We start from the raw sequence: 18,255 nt of genomic DNA, 5'->3' as shown, positions 1-18,255 counted from the left end.
GCCAGCAGAGCTCTTAAAGTTGCCAAGTTTGGGGACCCCTGCTTTTGACAAACATATTGATGAAACAGTATCATTTACCTTCAATGACCCATATTGGTCGTGTGATCTGTTTACGATCAGGCCTAAAAGGATAGTAATCCATAGGCTCGAGTGTCACTTTTCCCATCGCTGAGATCACATTGCCTTCTTAGCAAACTGATCACACTTCAGTGACAAAGATTTTTCTTCCTTCAAAATATAACTAAGATAAGGAAGCCCATTTTCATTCTTAAGAGTGCCCCCAAGCCCTTAAAAAGCTAGACAAAATCTTAAGTCGGGGATGTAGAATTTTCAGCTTTCCCAAATATTGCCCATCTCAAAATGGCACTTCAAAATGGCACGAATCACGGTGATGGATAAAATTTGACGGTTAATTTTATCTTTAAAATCTGAGAGGTCTTTTATGAAGGCAGCTTAAAGTTGACAAACCATCAGTCTATTAAACAGTTTTTGATTTTAAATATCAAACTCACTTTGGGATTGGTCTAATAATGGATGTGTAGGCTAGACATTTTTAAGGAGAATGACCATTGGCTTACCTGAAGGGTCCCTTTCTGTACGCTGCGAGGAGAGTCCAAGCATGGGTTAAATTCTGCCTGACTGCCCTGGACTGAATTGAAAGATCTTTAGCCACGCCTCCTCCTCTGGCTCCTCAGATTTTTTCAATGAAGGCGTGGGCCTGTAACATTGTTCAAAGGTGGTTCCATTGAATCAGTCATTAGTTCAAGTCAAATAGATTGCATAAGTCAAATTCGGAAACGAAAATCACAAATCCACATCAAGTAAGTCCAAATCAAATACAAATGGAAGCTGTGTGAGAGAGAGTGACCTTAGGGTGGGGTTGGACTCTTCGCAGCGTACAGAAAAGGACCCTTCAGGTAAGCCAATGGCCATTTTCCTGTACGCTGCTTGGAGAGTCCAAGCATGGGACATACCCAAGCTAGGGTGGGAAGAACGTGATTCGGTGGTCTCTCCAGAGGCATGGATACCCTGAAGAACCTGTCTCCCAAACGCTGCCTCCGCTGACACAAACTTGTCCAATTTGTAAGCTCTAACAAATTGGGATGGTGAGGCCCACGTAGCTGCTCTGCAGATCTCTTCTATGGACGCTTGGGTTGCCCAGGTTGTTGTGGATGCGGCGCTTCTTGTAGAGTGGGCCGTGATGCGGTGTGGTACTTGTTTAGACTGGAGCTGATAGGTAAGGGTGATGCAAGCACGCAACCATCGGCCGATGGTGGTGGAGGTGACTTTGCACTCCATGGTAGCAGGTTGAAAGGAAATGAAAAGCGATTCCAATTGCCTGAACGCCGCAGTGCGCTTGATGTATTTGCGAATGGTTCGACGCACATCCAGTTTGTGCCATCTGCGTTCCGTAGGATGTCTTGGGTGAGGACAAAAGTCCGGAAGAATGACTTCCTGACTCCGATGAAACCAAGAGTTGACCTTCGGGAGAAACGAAGGATCTAATCGGAGAACGACCCTGTCTGGATGGATGACACACAAGTCCTCTCTGACTGACAAGGCTGCCATCTCCGAAATCCTACGTGCAGAAGTGATTGCGGTCAGGTATACTGTCTTGAAAGTTAGTTGCTTCAGGTCACAGGTTCGAATGGGCTCAAACAGAGACTCGACTAGAGCCCAGAGTACCACATTCAACTCCCAGGTCGGGTATCAATGAATGACCGGGGGCCACAAGTTGGAGGCTCCCTTCAGGAAGCTGCGAACCCTGGAATGATGTGCTAGGGATAGGTGGTCATTGGGAGCGAGGACAGTGGACAGCGCTGCCACTTGGTGACGGAGCGTGTTTGCCGCCAAGCCCTGGTCCAATCCATCTTGTAAACAATCCTAAATTTGCGGTATAGAGGCGCAAGAGGGGCTTATCTGCCTAGGTACACACCATTACACACCATCTTGCGAAGGCCGCCTACGTGGCCTCATAAATTCTGGTAGTCGATGGTTGATGTGCTGCCTGGATGGTTTGGATGACCTTGGAGGAGAGTCTGTCTCTCTCTAGGAGGTCCCTCTCAAGTGCCAGACAGCCAACTGCAACCATTGGGACTCCAGATGTGATAGAGCCCCCTGGCTGAGAGAGACCTCCCCTGGAGCAATCCTCCACAGCTTGGTGATGGAGAGGCTCACGAGGTCAGCAAACCAGGCCTGTCTGGGCCAGAATGGTGCTATGAGAATTACCTCTGCCTGTTCTGTGAGAATCTTGCAGATGATGCTGGGAAGGAGAGGCAATGGTGGGAATGCGTAGAGCAGGCTGGGTGGTCAGCAGCAAAGAAGGGTGTTGACCCCTTCTGCTCTCGGAGACCTGTACCTGGAGAAGAAGGGAGGGAGGTGAGTGTTCTCCGGGGTGGCGAACAGGTCGACTGAAGGGCAGCCGAACCTCTGTGTGATCTTGAGGAAGATGTCCGGGTGCAGGTGCCACTCTGAGTGATCCGCCTGGACATTGCTCACCCTGGAGATGTGCTCCATTCGAAGGGATGATAGATGCTTCTCCGCCCACTTCCCCAGGTGCTCTGCCTCCACCATCAAGGACTTGGAGTGAGTTCCCCCCTGGCGGTTGACATGTGACTTGGTGGCCACATTGTCCATTAACAGCATCACGTGCTAGCTTTGGATGGTTATCTGAAAGTGAAGAAGGGCTAGTCTCACCGCTTTTAGCTCCAACCAATTTATGCTGTGCTTGAGATCGCTGTCGGACCACCTGCCTTGGGCGATCTGATTGTCCAGATGTGCCTCCCATCCGAAAAGGCTGGCATCTGTGGTGATGGTTAGGCGATTCAGCTCACAGAAGAGACTGCCCTTGGTCAGTGCAGGAGAGTCCCTCAGGGACTGTTGGACCTTGAGGGGAACCGGGATCGGAGAAGGGGAGTTGCTCTTCTTGGCCCTTTGATGGAGTAGAAGACACCATTGCAATTGTCGTGAATGCAGCCTTCCCCACAGTATTATCGAGAGGCAAGAGATCATCTTGCCCAGCAGCTTCGACAACAGGACAATGGGCGCGGTCTGCGAGGCTCTCACCTGAAGGATCAGTTGTCTGAGGCTGGAGATCCGCACCTGCGACAGAAAGACTTGGCAATTTACAGTGTCTATTATGGCACCGAGATGCAGCAACCTGGTGGTGGGAGTGAGATGGCTTTTGTCCATGTTGATGGAGAACCGGTGGTCTTGCATGGCTCTCATGGTCACCCGGAGGTCTCAGACCACTTGCTGTCACGACAGTGACTGGATGATGATGTCGTCCAGGTACGCTTGAAGTCTCACTGGACCATGGCTGCCAGAACTTTTATAATGTCCTGGGGGCCAATGAGAGGCCGAATGGTAGTGCCCGGTATTGATAATGTGTTCCTGCATAATAAAATCTCCAGAACCTGCGGTGGGCCTTGCAAACAGGGATGTGAAGGTACGCTTCTCAGAGATCTATTGATGTTAGTCGATCCCCTGGCCTGATGCAGCTCAAGATCGACTGGAGAGACTGCATTTTGAAGCGTTTGTATGCTAGATGGTAATTTAGTCTTTTGTGGTCTAATAACCTCCTCCACCCTCCGGAGTTCTTTGGGACAAGGAACGGGATCGAGTAAAAACCTGACCCCTCTTGACCTGCTGGTACTGGTTCTATAGCCCTGATCTCCCGAAGGTGCTGGATCTCTTGCTCCATTAGGGACGGTTTGGCTGGAGAGGAGAGAGTTGGGCAGCGGATGAAGTGGCAGGGAGGGGGGGAAATAAATTCTAGAGTCAGGCCCAGGCGGATTGTTTGAAGTACCCACTGGTCTGACGTGGTCTGCTCCCATTGGTCCTGAAATAAGTGCAGGCGCCCTCCGATGGGAGCCATCAGCTGGCTGTCACTTATAGCGATGGAAAGGCCTAGAGCCTGATCTGCCACAAAAGGGTCGTTTAGAGAAGGATTGCTGACTGGCCCTGTTTCGAAAGTGTTGACAGTCTTGTGACCGGTCTGGTCCCTGACTGTACGGGCGGTGGTACTGACCGATGCTAGTGGACAGTTCTAAAAAATGAAAGGGCTGCTTTGTAAAATAACCAGAGCCTTTGTGCTCTGTTTTCTTGGTGATGGACGGCATAACTTTCTTTTTGTCCTTGTTTTCGACTAGGACAGGGTCCAAGGCCTCCCCGAAAAGCTTCTCTCCTTTAAAGGGGGCAGAGGCCAATTTCCATTTGGACTTCATGTCAGCATTCCAGTGGCGAAGCCACAAGAGCCTCCTGGTGGTGACATTTGAGGCTAGGGCCCTGGAGGTGAACTTAGCGGAGTTGTGGGTGGCATCCACAGTGTATTCTGCTGCCGCTAAGACCTTATTGAACTCCTGCCTCAGTTTGGTGTCACCTGTTGGAAGCTTGGCAGATATTTGTCTGAGCCAGAGGAGAGATGCCCTGGACATGAAAGATGCTGAGGTGGCCGTCTTAATGGCCCAGGTAACCGCCTGATGGGTCTTGTGACATGCCCTCTCTGATCTCTTGTCCTCTGCCTTCAAGCCCTTTAATAGGTCAGGGCGCCAAAATTCAAATCTGCAAAGCGATGGCACGAACGGCTGGGTCCTCACACCATTGGCTGTTGTGCCAAATGCTCAAGTATAGCACAAGCGGCTGGGCCCTCTCGCCGCTGACCACTACGCGAAGATAAAGGGCGATCGCGGTGGCTCCCAAGCCGGCTCGCATTGCCCAGCAGTTTAAAGGGACCGCGTGCGCCCAGAGGAGCCCGGGACAAATGCCGGCAGCAAATAGCAGCAATAGACTCAAATACAAGAACTGAAAGGCAGACCTTATTTCTTTGCAGGATGAAGAAGAATTTGGTTGGAAAGTCCAAGTTAAGGTTAAATTTCTGTTGATGGTCTGGAACCACTTAAAACATGTCCTTCGGCTAGGCTGAAGTGAATAAAATCTGAGGAGCAGGAAGATGAGGCATGGCTAGAGATCTTTCAATTCAGTCCAGGGCAGTCAGGCAGAATTTAACCCATGCTTGGACTCTCCAAGCAGCGTACAGGAAAAAGTAGGAAGACATGGTTTGCTTAGATTAAAGGTAATTAACAATATTTGGCATGCCAGCTTGATATATATTAAAATGGAAAAAAACATATAGGTAAAGCTTTTTTTATTAAAATGTTTAACAGCTAAGCCATTTAAATGAGGTTTTGCCCCAGCTGAGAATCTGCCTTGGTCTTCAGGAGCCTTGCTCCCCAAATTTCTGGCTGTGAGACCCCGTACCTGAAGCTGGGTTCACAAGATCAGTTGGGAGTGTTGCTACTGTACCAGTATCCCTGTTGCATAGCAACCTCCCTGCTTCAGCTGCAGGAGGCCATCTTGGGGCTGGCAATGGAGTTCCCCAGACTTTATGGTCCTGGAGAACTTTAATCTATTATTCTTGGTTTTGGTTTTAGAAGCAGCTCAGGAGTTCATGACTACCATGGTAGCCATGGGCCTATCCCAGATCATCTCAGGTCTGGCTCAGGGCAGCAGCCACATGCCAGATATGATTTCCAAGTCGGAGCAATGACAACATGGCCTAGTGGGGGAAGTTGTCTTTTCCCCCCTTGTCATGGTTCAACCATGCCTTGGTGTTCCTGAGATTCTCTTATGCCACCCTCCCTCTGCAGGGAGGTGGGATCCATTCAAGCGGTCCTTCCCCTGCGACTGATGGACCTGAATAGATTCCAGAAGTATCTGGTGGATATCTCAGGGGCTTTGCTGCACAGTCCTGTCGAAACTCTGGTAATGTTCTGCAATCAAAAGACAGCCAAGGCGTTAAACCTTGTTTGTGCCTGTGTACTCTCTTTTAACCCTTCTCTCCCACCCGCTCCCTGTGTTTCATGGAGGAGCTGTAGGTTTAGAAAAGACTTAAAAGATGCCTAGAGAAGGAAGACAAGGGATGACTGTGACTACTACTTACAGCTGCCATTGAGGCCTTTCTCGTGGCAATAAAAGTGGCGAAACATTTCCCCACTTTTAACAGCGTCCTCAGAGCATTGCCCAATGGCCCTGTTCAAGATTACCCAGTCCCTCCTGGGACAAGGGGGCTCAGATATTCATCTTAAGGGTCACACAGAGGAATTTGTTCAACACTTACAAAGTTGCTCAGATTCATTCCCAGGTAGAACCCATGCATTGCGCTCGATGCTTAGGAAGCAGTTATCTGGGAAGAGTTTCAGTCCTGTTGGACCTGATGAAGTGGACAGGATCCTCAATCCTATCAGTGTCAATTAGATCCATATATCTCTTGGTTGGGGAAAACCTCCAGGATGGTAACTGTCAGGTGGGTTCAGGCAGTGATTAATTCTTCACTGCGGGAAGGGACATTCCTGGGGCCAATCTTAGAGGTCCTGATTTGCCCTCCTAAAAATACCATCTCTTGATCCCACCTGCCTGGGCAATTTTCACCCAGTTTCCAATCTTCTCTTTTTAGAGAAGGTAGTTGTTTGGCAACTTCAGAAGTTCCTACATGAAATGGATTATCTGGAGCCCTTCCAATCAGGATTCAACCCCAATTATGGGACAGAAACAACATTGGTCACCCCTGATGGGGTCCAGGAGAAGAGCTTTTTCTTCCGTAGCTCTTGCCGTTTGAAAATTGTACCTCCAGAGGTGAGATCCGCACCCACCCTTTTAATTGGCCTAGGGCTCCAAGGGGGGGGGGGGACTGTTCTGGAAGTGGCTATTGGATTAAGAAAGACCACTCTCATCTCTCCCTGCATACTTCGTATTCCTCTCCTCCCCGTCTTTTAATGGTATTTATTTTTTGTTATTTATTGTTTTATTATTTTAATATGTACTAGTTTTAATGTTTGTAAGCCACCCAGAGTAATTTCTGGATGAAATAGGTGGCACATCAATTCAATAAATAATAAGTTCTGGAATTTTTACAAGCTTCAGAGAGTAGCCTGGTGGAAAGAGATCCATATTTAACTTTGGAATAGATTGTAATTTAAACACTTAACAGGGTCCTTGTTTCTCCTAGGAACTGGAGTTTGCAGCTCCACAGAGAAAGCCAATTGATTTATGACAATCAGTGCTAGCCACCAAAGGTGCAAAGCTGAAGTATCCTTCAGTTTATGTTTGCCTAGAGCAGTGTTGTTGCAAGGTTACAGCTTCTCATCTAAGTGTTCCTGAGTCTTGATTCAATAATCAAAGATGTCTCTTTAGATGTTTTGTCAGCTTAAATATTCATCTGCCTAATTTAGAAGCTAATAGACTGACATGTTCAATACCAATTGAGTTTAGAGCCCCCTGCCATTCTCTTAAAACACAAAATGTGTTACATCAGTGAAATAATTGAGGGCAATAGAGCCATTTTGTGACATAGCCTAAATGTGGGAGATTAAGCCATATTCTATCACTAGATTGCAAGTATTTAGACCTACTAAAACACAGATAAATGAAAGGATACTGACTGCCATTGATCAAATTTGCTTAGGGCATATTAATTAGGATGTAAAGAAACTAGTTTTACTGGACCCCTTTTGTTGCTATTTAAAAGGCTTAGGACTTAATCCTTGACAGTGTAAAACAAGTAAATGCCCAATTAAAATCAGAGTTGATTATGGGCTGCAGTTTGAAGTCTGGGAAGAAAAATGTGTCATTTCAGATAATAGATTCAACTTACACATTTCAACATCTTTTAGGAAGAAGTAATGGAAAGAGAGAGGCCACAACCCAGCATAGAATCGGTGTGCTTAAGAATGCTCTATTATGTGTTGGTAAAGGGTTGGAAATGTATTAGGCTAATAAGCAGGTATCAACATAGATCTAGTATGTTGTTGAATAATCATTGTTTTAGTAAATACAGTACAAGTCACTCGATCATAATGCACAATTGCTGACATCTTTCTATGCACTCTGAGAAATATTTTTATATTGTGTAACTTCTGCAATTTATAACAGATGATTTTATTAGCTTTGCTAACCAAATATATCTTATCTATTGAGTAATCCTTTCTTGACATCATTGGATATAAGGGAATCAGGACTTCCTGCACTGTTACATAAATAACCTGCTTAAAATAAAGAATTACCTACATGTTTTAGATTTAATATTATTTCTTTTGGGTTGTATCCTTTTTATAGTTAATAAAATGTTATTGCCCATAAAATGAGTGATTTTCTTTTTTCATCTTAAAAGATTGGTTCACCTTTAATTAGAATCATTGTATGCTAGTTTTGTTGTGGAAAATTAACAATCCCAGCTAAAAGTTCAATTTTGAATTAAAATTTGTACCTTAAAAAATTCATTGTCTGCCATGCCATGGTTCTCAACCAACTGATCAAACACACAGCTTTTTGACTGGTTAACTTCATAAAAAAATGTATAAAGAAACCAAAGGAGAGTTGCTGTGGTTATTGATTAGACATTCTAGCTGATTAAACAATTGTGGCCCCAATTAGTTATTTCTGAGTTAAAAAATAAAGTATTTTTTCAGATGCCACCTTTAATATACATATCCACTAGAAATGGGAACTAATAGGAAGACTTTAGTATTTTTATATCATCAAATGTAATTTATTAGAAATGAAATAGAGTACAGGTATGCATATGTACTTGTATCCAATTACTTAAGATGTTTCTCAATTAAAAATAGTTCAGTACGTAGAAAATATATTTTAAAATAGAAAATGACATTTTCTGTTTCTCAGTCCTATGAAGTTTTGCTTCTCTATCGCTAAATCTGATAGAGAAAAACACAGTTCATTCAGGATGCTATTTTGGAGTGAAAAATATCACAGCCCAATAATCACTCCTTCAATGGAGCAGAGTAGCTTGCTGTTATGCCAATCCGGCATCTTTAGCCATACCATAAAAAATCCCTCTGGATGCAATAAGACTTGAAGGAGAGTCAAATTCTGCAATTCTTCCTCTGTCCAGAACTAGGACTCTGCAAAGCAAACAAGCAAAGAAAAAAATTGATTGCTGAAGAGATGCTGGTGGCTATAAAACCATTCCACTCCTAATTGTGTAATCCAACAGAATCCTTTTCAGTTCTACAAAGGCTCTGAAACATCATGGGCTAAACCACATGAGCAAAAGAAATGACATGAGAATGGAAAAACCAAATGTGCAAAATAATTGGGTCCGCTTTAGTACAAACGTTTGTTTTTTTGAAGAGTACAGGAATATATCAGAACAGACAGTCCAACGTAACACTTTTTAAACCACTGACAGTTGGAGGTAATGTGAAAAACATTTAACTGTCTTTTAAGTTATAAACAATGAATCTGGGAACACTCCTAAACACATTGATCTCCTATCTCCATGATGGCAAACCTATGGCACGCATGCCACAGGTGGCACTCTGAGGACACACCAGCCTCGCCCCAGCCCAGCTCTACCACACAGGCACCTCCTGCTGGCCAGCTGGTCTTCAGGTCTCTGTCGCACATGCAGGGGGGCATGCGTGGGATGCACACATGCATGTGTGGGGAGCAAGGTGCATGCGGGGAAGAACTCACATTACATTTTGGGGATTCATGTGTGTGTGCCCCCAGTGCCCCGTTTTGGAACTGGAAGGCCTGCACCAACCTGGAAGCCAAAAATGGGCGGGGCCAGGGCACATGCGCGGGGTGCATGCAAGACGGGGTGCATGTGCAAGAGGCACTCGCATTGCATTTTGGGGATTTGCACGCACGCACGCACATGCACTTTGTGTGCTCAGCACCAAAAAGATTAGCCATCACTGCCCTATCTCAACTCTGACAGCCTGTCCAGGAGGTTATCATGTCTATCTGCAGGGAGACTGGATGGCATGAGAGTTGACCAGACACTAACCAAATCCCCAGTCTATCGCAATTGTCCAATAAAACGTACACCCTTTCCTCAACTGGAGAGGAAGCCTGGGGGGGAAAAAACTCCCTCTCCCTAACCCCCAAATTAGTGTTACATATTGGTCATACTTAATTACCTGGTGTAATCCATAATTGTATTCAGTCTATGAGCAATTGTTAGTACAGTACAGTCTTCAAACTGTGTTCTTATTGTCATCTGAATGAGATCATCTGTCTCAAGGTCAATTGCTGCCGTGGCTTCATCCAGAATAAGTATCCTTGTTTTGCGAAGGAGAGCTCTTGCCAAGCAAACAAGCTGCCTTTGGCCAACGCTGGAAAAAAGTAGGTGAAAGTTTTTCTTTCAATCAATGGGCATGTGAAGGATGTGGCATTAAGAAAACCTAATGTTGTGCCAAAGAATGATTCAGGGCAGAAACAATTGTTAAGCAGTGGCGTCTGGCTGCTGATACTGTATATCCCATGGAAACTCTTAAAAAAAGAGGAAGCATGGCATGGTGTAATTTTTATTCAGCATGCTCTTTCCTGCTTTAGGCGACAGTCTCATAAATCCCAGCCTCCTCCCCCCCCCCCCCCCGCCCCGGTCTCTGTCTCTCATCTAGTCCCAGTTCAAACAGAAATATTTTAGTAAGAAATCTTATTCAAATCATTCCTTATTTGCTGTAACTCTTGTTCTTCCTCTTCTAGCATGTAGGATCTTAGTTAACACATTCTTAAAAATAGAAAAATATAGTTCCATAAAAAACAACACTGCTCTTAACATTTTTCTTAATGCGCCCCCCCCCAAACAAATGTGAGATTCTGATAAGCTATTTCATTTCGTCTCCACCTTGCCTCTACCATGTTTTGGTTGTGATTAGCACCAAGACCTGTATTGTGAATATAAAGAGGGTATCTCAAGACAGTGCATTATCTATCACGAAAACAGCTTCATAGGACCACAAACATTTCTTTTGTGCATAGAAGGAGAGCAAGAGAAGAAAGAAGTCTGTTCCAATAATGTAGAAACACAGGCAAAGAGGAGGACTTAACACAAACAGTCCCAACCCTGCAGTATATTCTAATGTTACATTTTATATTGTTTCCCTCAATTGATTTATTGATGATGTGCACCCATGAAGTCAGCATGATTTTGGTGCTGCTGACTCTTAGAAATCACATTAGATTTTCTCCAGGAGGATCTGTTTTCCAGCTGGGTATTTCAGGTTTTTCCAACAGTGCACCCAACTTGCTGCAATAGAATCATTCATCCTGCTGCTGGTTTTCTTCTTTCCTTTCCTTCTACCTGTCATGTTCTGTCCTTATTTATGGCTTCCTGAGCTGTCTGTAGGTTTCACATGAGGACAACGAGATGTTCTGTGATTCCTATCTTTCAAAGCACATTCCACAGCTTGACCGTATTGAAGACCTTTTTATAAACATCGGAAAACGTTGTCTTAAACAAAACAAAACAATTCAATAGTGTGAAATGTTGCGACACCCAAGAGGAAACAACCTCGATGCTAAGACTGATAAAATGAGGTGCCTGGGGGAGAAATGAAAATCATGAAATGTCTGGGGAAAGAAGAAAGGAAAATGGGAGAGAATCCGATTGGGGAAAGACAGTGGAAAAGATTGGGATAAAAAAGTAGAATAACTAATTGACTAGATAGGTTACTTTTGGTTCAAGCTGACAGCTGTTTTAAACTATTTCCAGGAGTAAGAACTGCCCCCAGATACTGTATTAATAGTTAGACAGTATTCATGTGCATGCACACACATACACAGTTTGCAACAAAGAGTAGGGCAGGAGTTGATGGGATCCAAACATAATTTTTTTTAATGAGAACTGAGCATAGACAATAAATTGCTGGGAGAAAGGGGATAGGAATGCAGTTGCTGGAACTCATAAGAGAGATATTTCAACATTCTTCTTGAAATGCCTCCTTGTTACACTTAAATCTTCCAAATCAGAACAGTAATTACCTCAGATTTTCTCCTCCTTCTGAACATTCAAATTCGAGCATAGCAGGCTGACTGCTGACAAACCTCTTCAGATGGGACAGTTCAAGAGCTTTCCATATTTCTTCCTCAGAATATTTATTAAAGGGATCCAAATTCATTCGCAGTGTTCCAGAAAAAAGAACAGGGTCCTTAAGAAAATGATCAAACTGGGTTTAGAATACAGTTCTAAAGAAAAATGAATTACCTAGCCATACAGAAATATGCATTAGGATTTTTCTGAAGTAAATTCTAACTCAAAGAGACACTGAAACAAGGTTGGGTCTATAATCTGCACTCTGAGAGTGAGCAGCCATACCTGTAATATACCCAACCTGCTGGATCAAATAGTAAGGCAGAAGAAGATGGGGGAAGCTGGTCCCATAGGTGACCCAGCATCAAATCATGATGGGCTTTAAAGGTGATCACCAACACATTGAACTATACCTGGAGAATCACAGGCATTTTATTTATTAAATTTATATGCCGCACCTCTCCCTGATAAGGTGTCTCTCTGTAGCTCACAGAGTAGTGGTGTTACATATGCTGAATATCTGATACTATCCATGCAGCCATGTTTTGTACCATATACCAATTCACTTGTATTGTTTATTTTGCTATTTTAATATTCATTTTAATTGTTTGTAAGCTGCACCGAGTCATATGTATAAGATGGGTAGCTATTTTAATAATAAATAAAGCTTCCGCTTGCAGGAACAACTATTTTCTGGCATAGGAAATGATACAACTCTCTTATGCCCCAAAATCTTTTCAGATCGAAAACTTTAGGTCCAAAAGATATAGAAATAGAATATCTTGTTTTTAGGCATCCTGAAAAATCCTTTCGCAAAATAAATGGGCAAGATACATTGATTCTACGTGCAAAGGTCATTGTCATTCCATTTCTACATCTCATTTAAACTATGGTGTTTGGTTCCCAACTTACACCTGCCCTGTGACATAAGGCAATTATTCTAACACAAAAATCTGCAATTGCTATTGTTGGGTATATATTTGCAATCCAAAATCCACTGGAGTTCGGCAGCCAATACATTATATACGAACAAACAATCCCCATTAGAATGGTTTAATGCATAAAAGTAGGCTTACTTGGGGAATTATAGTCAGCTTGGATCGCAAGTCATGAAGGCCAATATCTGCAATTTTCACCCCATCAATGGTAATCTCCCCCTTTGTGGCTTCTAGTATCCTGAAGAGGCAGAGGGTCATTGAGGATTTGCCAGCTCCAGTTCGTCCAACAATCCCAACCTAGTTTACAGGTTTGAAGAATCAGCAATGATTAAAATGATGGTCCCACTGAAAGATGGCATGAAACTTGTTCAGGTTATGGTTTATATGCAGTGTTCTTTTTCTTCTTTATGTTATGCTTACAAGATCTTTATCTGTGATCACATGATTGCTATTTTTCATGAAAAAAAGAATAGTCAGAAATCCTATATCAGAAAAGTTGGGAAATAAAGTCAAGGGAACACATACACACACACACACACACACACACACACACACAAAATAACCTTTATAAGAGCTATATCAAATATTAATGCCTTTTACATAAGAACTTAATTCCTTTGTACAGTTGATATTTAAATTACATAATTAATTAATTTAATTAATTTAATTGCATAAAAGCAAAGATTCCAAGAAAAAAAAGAAAGAATGGACAATTCTTTGGTTGCCCCATTGAAATAACAACAACAAAGCATCAATTCTACGATTAAGGATACTGAGGACAAAGTAGGTAATGACTTTGATTTAATTTTATTTGAGACGGCGTTTTTTAAAAAAAATACTCAACTATCTTATTAAGTCAAAAGTTACAAAACTGAACTCTTCCTTTTTAAATGCAGGTAACAGAAAATAAAGATTGATTCACTGCTATGTTAGAAACATACCTTTTCTCCACCTTTTACACTCAAACTGAGGTCTTTCAGCACCAAATCGAGTCCTTTCCTATACCTGACAGAATACTTTGTAAAGACCACTTCTCCCTGGGTGGGCCATTCCTCTGGAGGTCTTTTATCCTCTATGATCCAGGGTGCCTGAATGTGGAAGGAGTTACAGGATACCGTGTTAGCACTCGAACCATGCTTTCAATTCTGACAAAATATATTGCACTAAAAGCTCCACAAGTATAGTTGTATTTAGTCTTCTGCTAAATATTAACATCAAGTGGCTTGTTTACTGAATCATCTAAAAGAGTTGGTAGGGTGGTAAGGTCTTGGATTGGGTTTCAAATTATTTTTTTGCAAATTTCATGGAGGTATCTGAAAATCGGTCACAAAGGAGGAGAAGGGTAGCCTCACAGTTATAAAAGTAACCAAGCTTTCTAACAATAAGTAGTACAAAGTTAATTTGCCATTGTGTATACAGTTGGCATTTTAGAAACACATGTGAAACAATTTCAGCCTCTGCATCTGCGCGTAAACTTTTCTGATGCATGTAAGGGAGGCCAGTATATCTGCCTGATGTCACACAAATTGATTGTGGGGATAAAACAAAGGTGTAAAATGCCATGAGCTCTAACAGGAAAGGCCAGCTGTAAATTTAATGAATCAATATGTAAACAAATAAACCTTTCTTGAATACAAAGCATTTTGTACATAATTTCGTTAAGGATAAGACTCACAAAGGCTGAAATATATGCTACTTTGCTAATGAATATGCCTGGTGGATCTCATTAGCTACACAATCGCTTCCTGTGATGTGCAGCCATATATCTTATTTTTCTAGCTTCAGACTCTTTTTGTTTTTGTGCCTTCAAGCCAGACTTGATTCCTAGCAACTATTTGGGTCTTTTTGGGGGGCGGGGGGGGGTAGTATTTTTAGAAGTGGTTTGCCACGGCCTACTTCCTAAGGCTCAGCAACAGTGACTGGCTCAAAGTCTTTCAGTTGGGTTTGTGCCTAAGGTAGGACTAGAACTCAGTTTCCTGTTTTCTCCTCTTGAGTGCCTTTAATCACTGCATCAAACTGACTCGTAGCTTGAATAAGTATAAAATATTTGTCTACACTTACTGGAATGGTAGGTGGGATTGACCCTGGGAGATAGGGCAATGAGACATAGCCAAGGGAACATCCAGATAAAAGGCATCTTAGCCCATAGCAGGGCTGTGAGCAGGACAAGTGGCTCAGAAGAGACCCTGCCTAGTTTCTTGGGGTGTAAAGGGGATGGGGTGGAGAAAGGGATGTACTTTCAGACTTGTAAGATTCTATTAATATAACCTTACTACAAAATAGAATTAGTTCATCTGGTTGTGTTTCCTATCTGGTATTCCTTGTATACCAGATAGGAAATTTGTAAAAAGATTTGTAAAAAGGAACGTGGTGACTCAGTGGCTAAGATGCTGAGCTTGTCGATCAGAAAGGTCAGCAGTTCGGCGGTTCGAATCCCAAGCGCCATGTAATGGACTGAGTTCCCATTATTTGTCCCAGCTTCTGCCAACTTAGAAGTCCGAAAGCATGTAAAAAATGCAAGTAGAAAAATAGGGACCATCTTTGTTGGGAAGGTAACAGCGTTTTGTGTGCCTTCAGCGTTTAGTCATGCCGGCCACATGACCACGGAGACGTCTTTGGACAGCACTGGCTCTTCAGCTTTGTAATGGAGATTAGCACTGCCCCCTAGAGTCGGGAATAACTAGCACATATGTGCAAGAGAAACCTTTACCTTTGCACGTAAAGCTGACCCAGATGTTCTCATTTTTCTTAAATATTACAGATATGCATAGCACTAGAGCTTCCATTATATAAATTATCTGTAAATATCTGTTGAACACATCTGTTGATCACATAAATTATCTGTTCCATGAAAACATGCAAACATTCAAGTTACGTCTCTTTGTCAGGCAAAATAGAATATAACATTTTACTTAGATTATTTTTGGAGCAGATTGCCACACACATGGCTTTGTACGGTCTCAGTGCCATAACAGCATGATTACAAGGATGCCAAATATAAACACCCAAAAACTTCTATTTCTATCAACTAGAAAGTTAAACATTTGAAAATGCCTCACTAAAAATAGTGAAGCTTCAAATAGTTAACAGTTCCAGCACTGTGATATTAATGTCCAAGAAGAGATGCATTACATTCTTTGGGTAATGTGAGTAAAATCAATTGTATTTACAACAATTTTTAATCTTCCTTGGAATAACAGAACTCCTAGCATCCTAGTTAGTGCCAATGGCAAAGAATTCTGGGAGGAATTATGTCAATAACATTAAAAGGTTCATGGGGATGGCAAACTTGCATGTTACGTACTGTATTGAATAATATAGTAACAATGAATGACATTGAATAACAATGATAGCACTAATTTTTACCAAGAAAAACATATTGCCATATACTGTTATATCTTTCATTGTTGCAACTCAATGAAAGCAAAACAACAATAGTTAAGGTGCAGGCTGAAGCCACTCTATATTATGTATGGAATAGTCTATAGCAGCGATGGCTAACCTTTTTATGGATCATGTGCCAAAAGCGGGGGGAGTGCAGGGGGGTTGTGTGTGGGCTTGCCAAGTGACTTCCGGTTTGCTCGTAGAGTCGTTTTTTGCCCTCCGGAGCCTTAAGGGAAGTCACCTGAAGGCTCCAGAGGGTGAAGAACAGCCCTACAAGCAAACAGGAAGTGACTTCTGGTTTGCTCGTAGGGCCATTTTTTGCCCTCTGGAGCCTTCAGGGAAGCCTCCTGAAGGCTCCGGAACGAGCAAACCAGAACAAGCAAACCAGCCCCTAGGAGCAAACCGGACGTCGGTTCCCAAACATCTGGTTTGCCTGTAGGGCTGGTTTTTTGTGCTCCGGAAACCTCCAGAGGGTAAAAAAACGGCCTTAAAAGAAGGCCAAAGCCAGCTGGCCAGCGCGCACATGAGTTAACAGGGCAACACCTCACATACCCTACCAAATGGCTCCGCATGCCACCTGTGGCATGCATGCCATAGGTTCACCATCACGGGTCTACAAAATAAATGCTCTTCCTTAATTTAGGAGTGAATGTATTTTCCAATACTGTGTTATTTCTGAAATGAAAGCAAAAATATGATATATAACTCATTAATCTTGTGTGGGTTCCATTCAGGGCTAGAGTATCTCAGGGCAGAAATATGAGTTAAGTCAACCACCAAAAATCACTTCATGGTTGAAGAATGCAAGGTTGGATATCTGTGCAACTGTGGAAAAAGTATAATTAAACCACCCTGGTTCTAAAAAGATTTCTACTTCATGTTGATAGAGGGTAACAGTCTCTTAATGGAACTTCATTCTAGTATAGAACCAGAGTCTTATCTAGCTATTTTGGGTCAAAAGTCTGAGTAGATTATGCTGAGTTCAGTCTGAGGAACCTGAAATATGTAGCACCAAATTAATCCCAGTCAATAGAGGAATTATATATTTACATTGCAGCTTGGTTGTTTTTTTTTTGAGAAAAAAATCCCCCCCCCCCAGAGAAACTCACCTCAGTTTCATTTTCAGAGTATTCTTTCACTCTTTCTACAGCCACAATATTGCTTTCCAGATCAGATGTCATTCGTACCATCCAGTTCAGAGACATTGTCACCTACACAATGATCAAAAAAGTATTACCTTGTGACAGAAGGTAATCATGGCTACAAAAAGTAACCCAGATACTGTAGCTACCATTGGCAGAGATATTTCTAAAATACAACTAAGCAGTATTTTTCCATAGCATGTCTTTAAAAGAGAAGGCCGAAAATCCAGATGTTATGCAGTGATCAACATTCCTAATACTTATGATCTATCTTCTTTGTAGAGAAAGAGAATTCTTTACTTGGAAAGGCCGTGCTGATACTGTGTTTTGACCCCCAAAATAAGTGCTTGGTGTGGAGGTCTTATTATTTTTGAGGTGCAGGAGGAGGTGAGTGTGGTCACCTCATAGCTGCTGCTGTGTTGCAATATTTTCAGGGAGGACTTATTTTCAGGAGAGAGCTTATTTTAGTGCATGCGCTCAAAAGCCCAATTGGGCTTATTATCTGGGGAGGTTTTATTTTTGTGGAAACAAGGTATCAAGATTATCTGTAGGGAGGACAATGTCACAAGAGGATCAAAGCTGAAACTTCAGATTGGAAGACCAAGTAGCTTCCAGTTATATGACAGCAAAGTTGAGGAAATAATCCTTAGGAGCTTTTTATTCAACTTTCCACGTGAGGTACTTATAATACTTTAAAGGTTAAGAACTGATATCTGAGTTTGTATTTTTTTTTTCTACATTTGGGTCTATTTTGAACTTGTACGGTGCTCTGGCTTAAATGCAGAATAAAAATAAAAACTAAATAAGGAAAAGGCACCGAAACTTTTTCTAAACCACAATATCTTTACTACTGTATCTTTAATTATACTGAAACTACCTAAGGCTTGTATTGTTTCTTACATTCCATTTAAAAATATGTAAGACTAGAATTAGTTGCTATGCCAATCTGAATGTG

At 42.4% G+C, this 18,255-nt stretch overlaps 1 protein-coding gene across 1 annotated transcript in view; it reads right to left on the bottom strand.

Moving 5' to 3' along the window:
- Positions 1-8,516: 8,516 nt before the first annotated feature.
- Positions 8,517-18,255, bottom strand: part of ABCC3 (ATP binding cassette subfamily C member 3) — an 81,877-nt gene continuing 72,138 nt past the window's right edge. The window contains exons 26-31 of the mRNA XM_087710030.1: positions 17,268-17,369; positions 13,716-13,862; positions 12,913-13,071; positions 11,788-11,954; positions 9,942-10,136; positions 8,517-8,918 (exon numbers count right to left, since the gene is read on the bottom strand). Of these exons, the coding sequence (XP_087566156.1) occupies positions 8,810-8,918; positions 9,942-10,136; positions 11,788-11,954; positions 12,913-13,071; positions 13,716-13,862; positions 17,268-17,369 (879 nt within the window). The 3' untranslated portion in view covers positions 8,517-8,809. The remainder of the gene's footprint in view (positions 8,919-9,941; positions 10,137-11,787; positions 11,955-12,912; positions 13,072-13,715; positions 13,863-17,267; positions 17,370-18,255) is intronic.

Source organism: Thamnophis sirtalis, unplaced genomic scaffold (genome assembly GCF_051295495.1).
Source record: "Thamnophis sirtalis isolate CommonGarterSnake01/CBP01778 unplaced genomic scaffold, rThaSir2_p1.2 scaffold_3, whole genome shotgun sequence".
NCBI lineage: Eukaryota > Metazoa > Chordata > Lepidosauria > Squamata > Natricidae > Thamnophis > Thamnophis sirtalis.
Note: the sequence above shows the minus strand (reverse complement) of the source record. Positions and strands in the feature narration are given on the sequence as shown.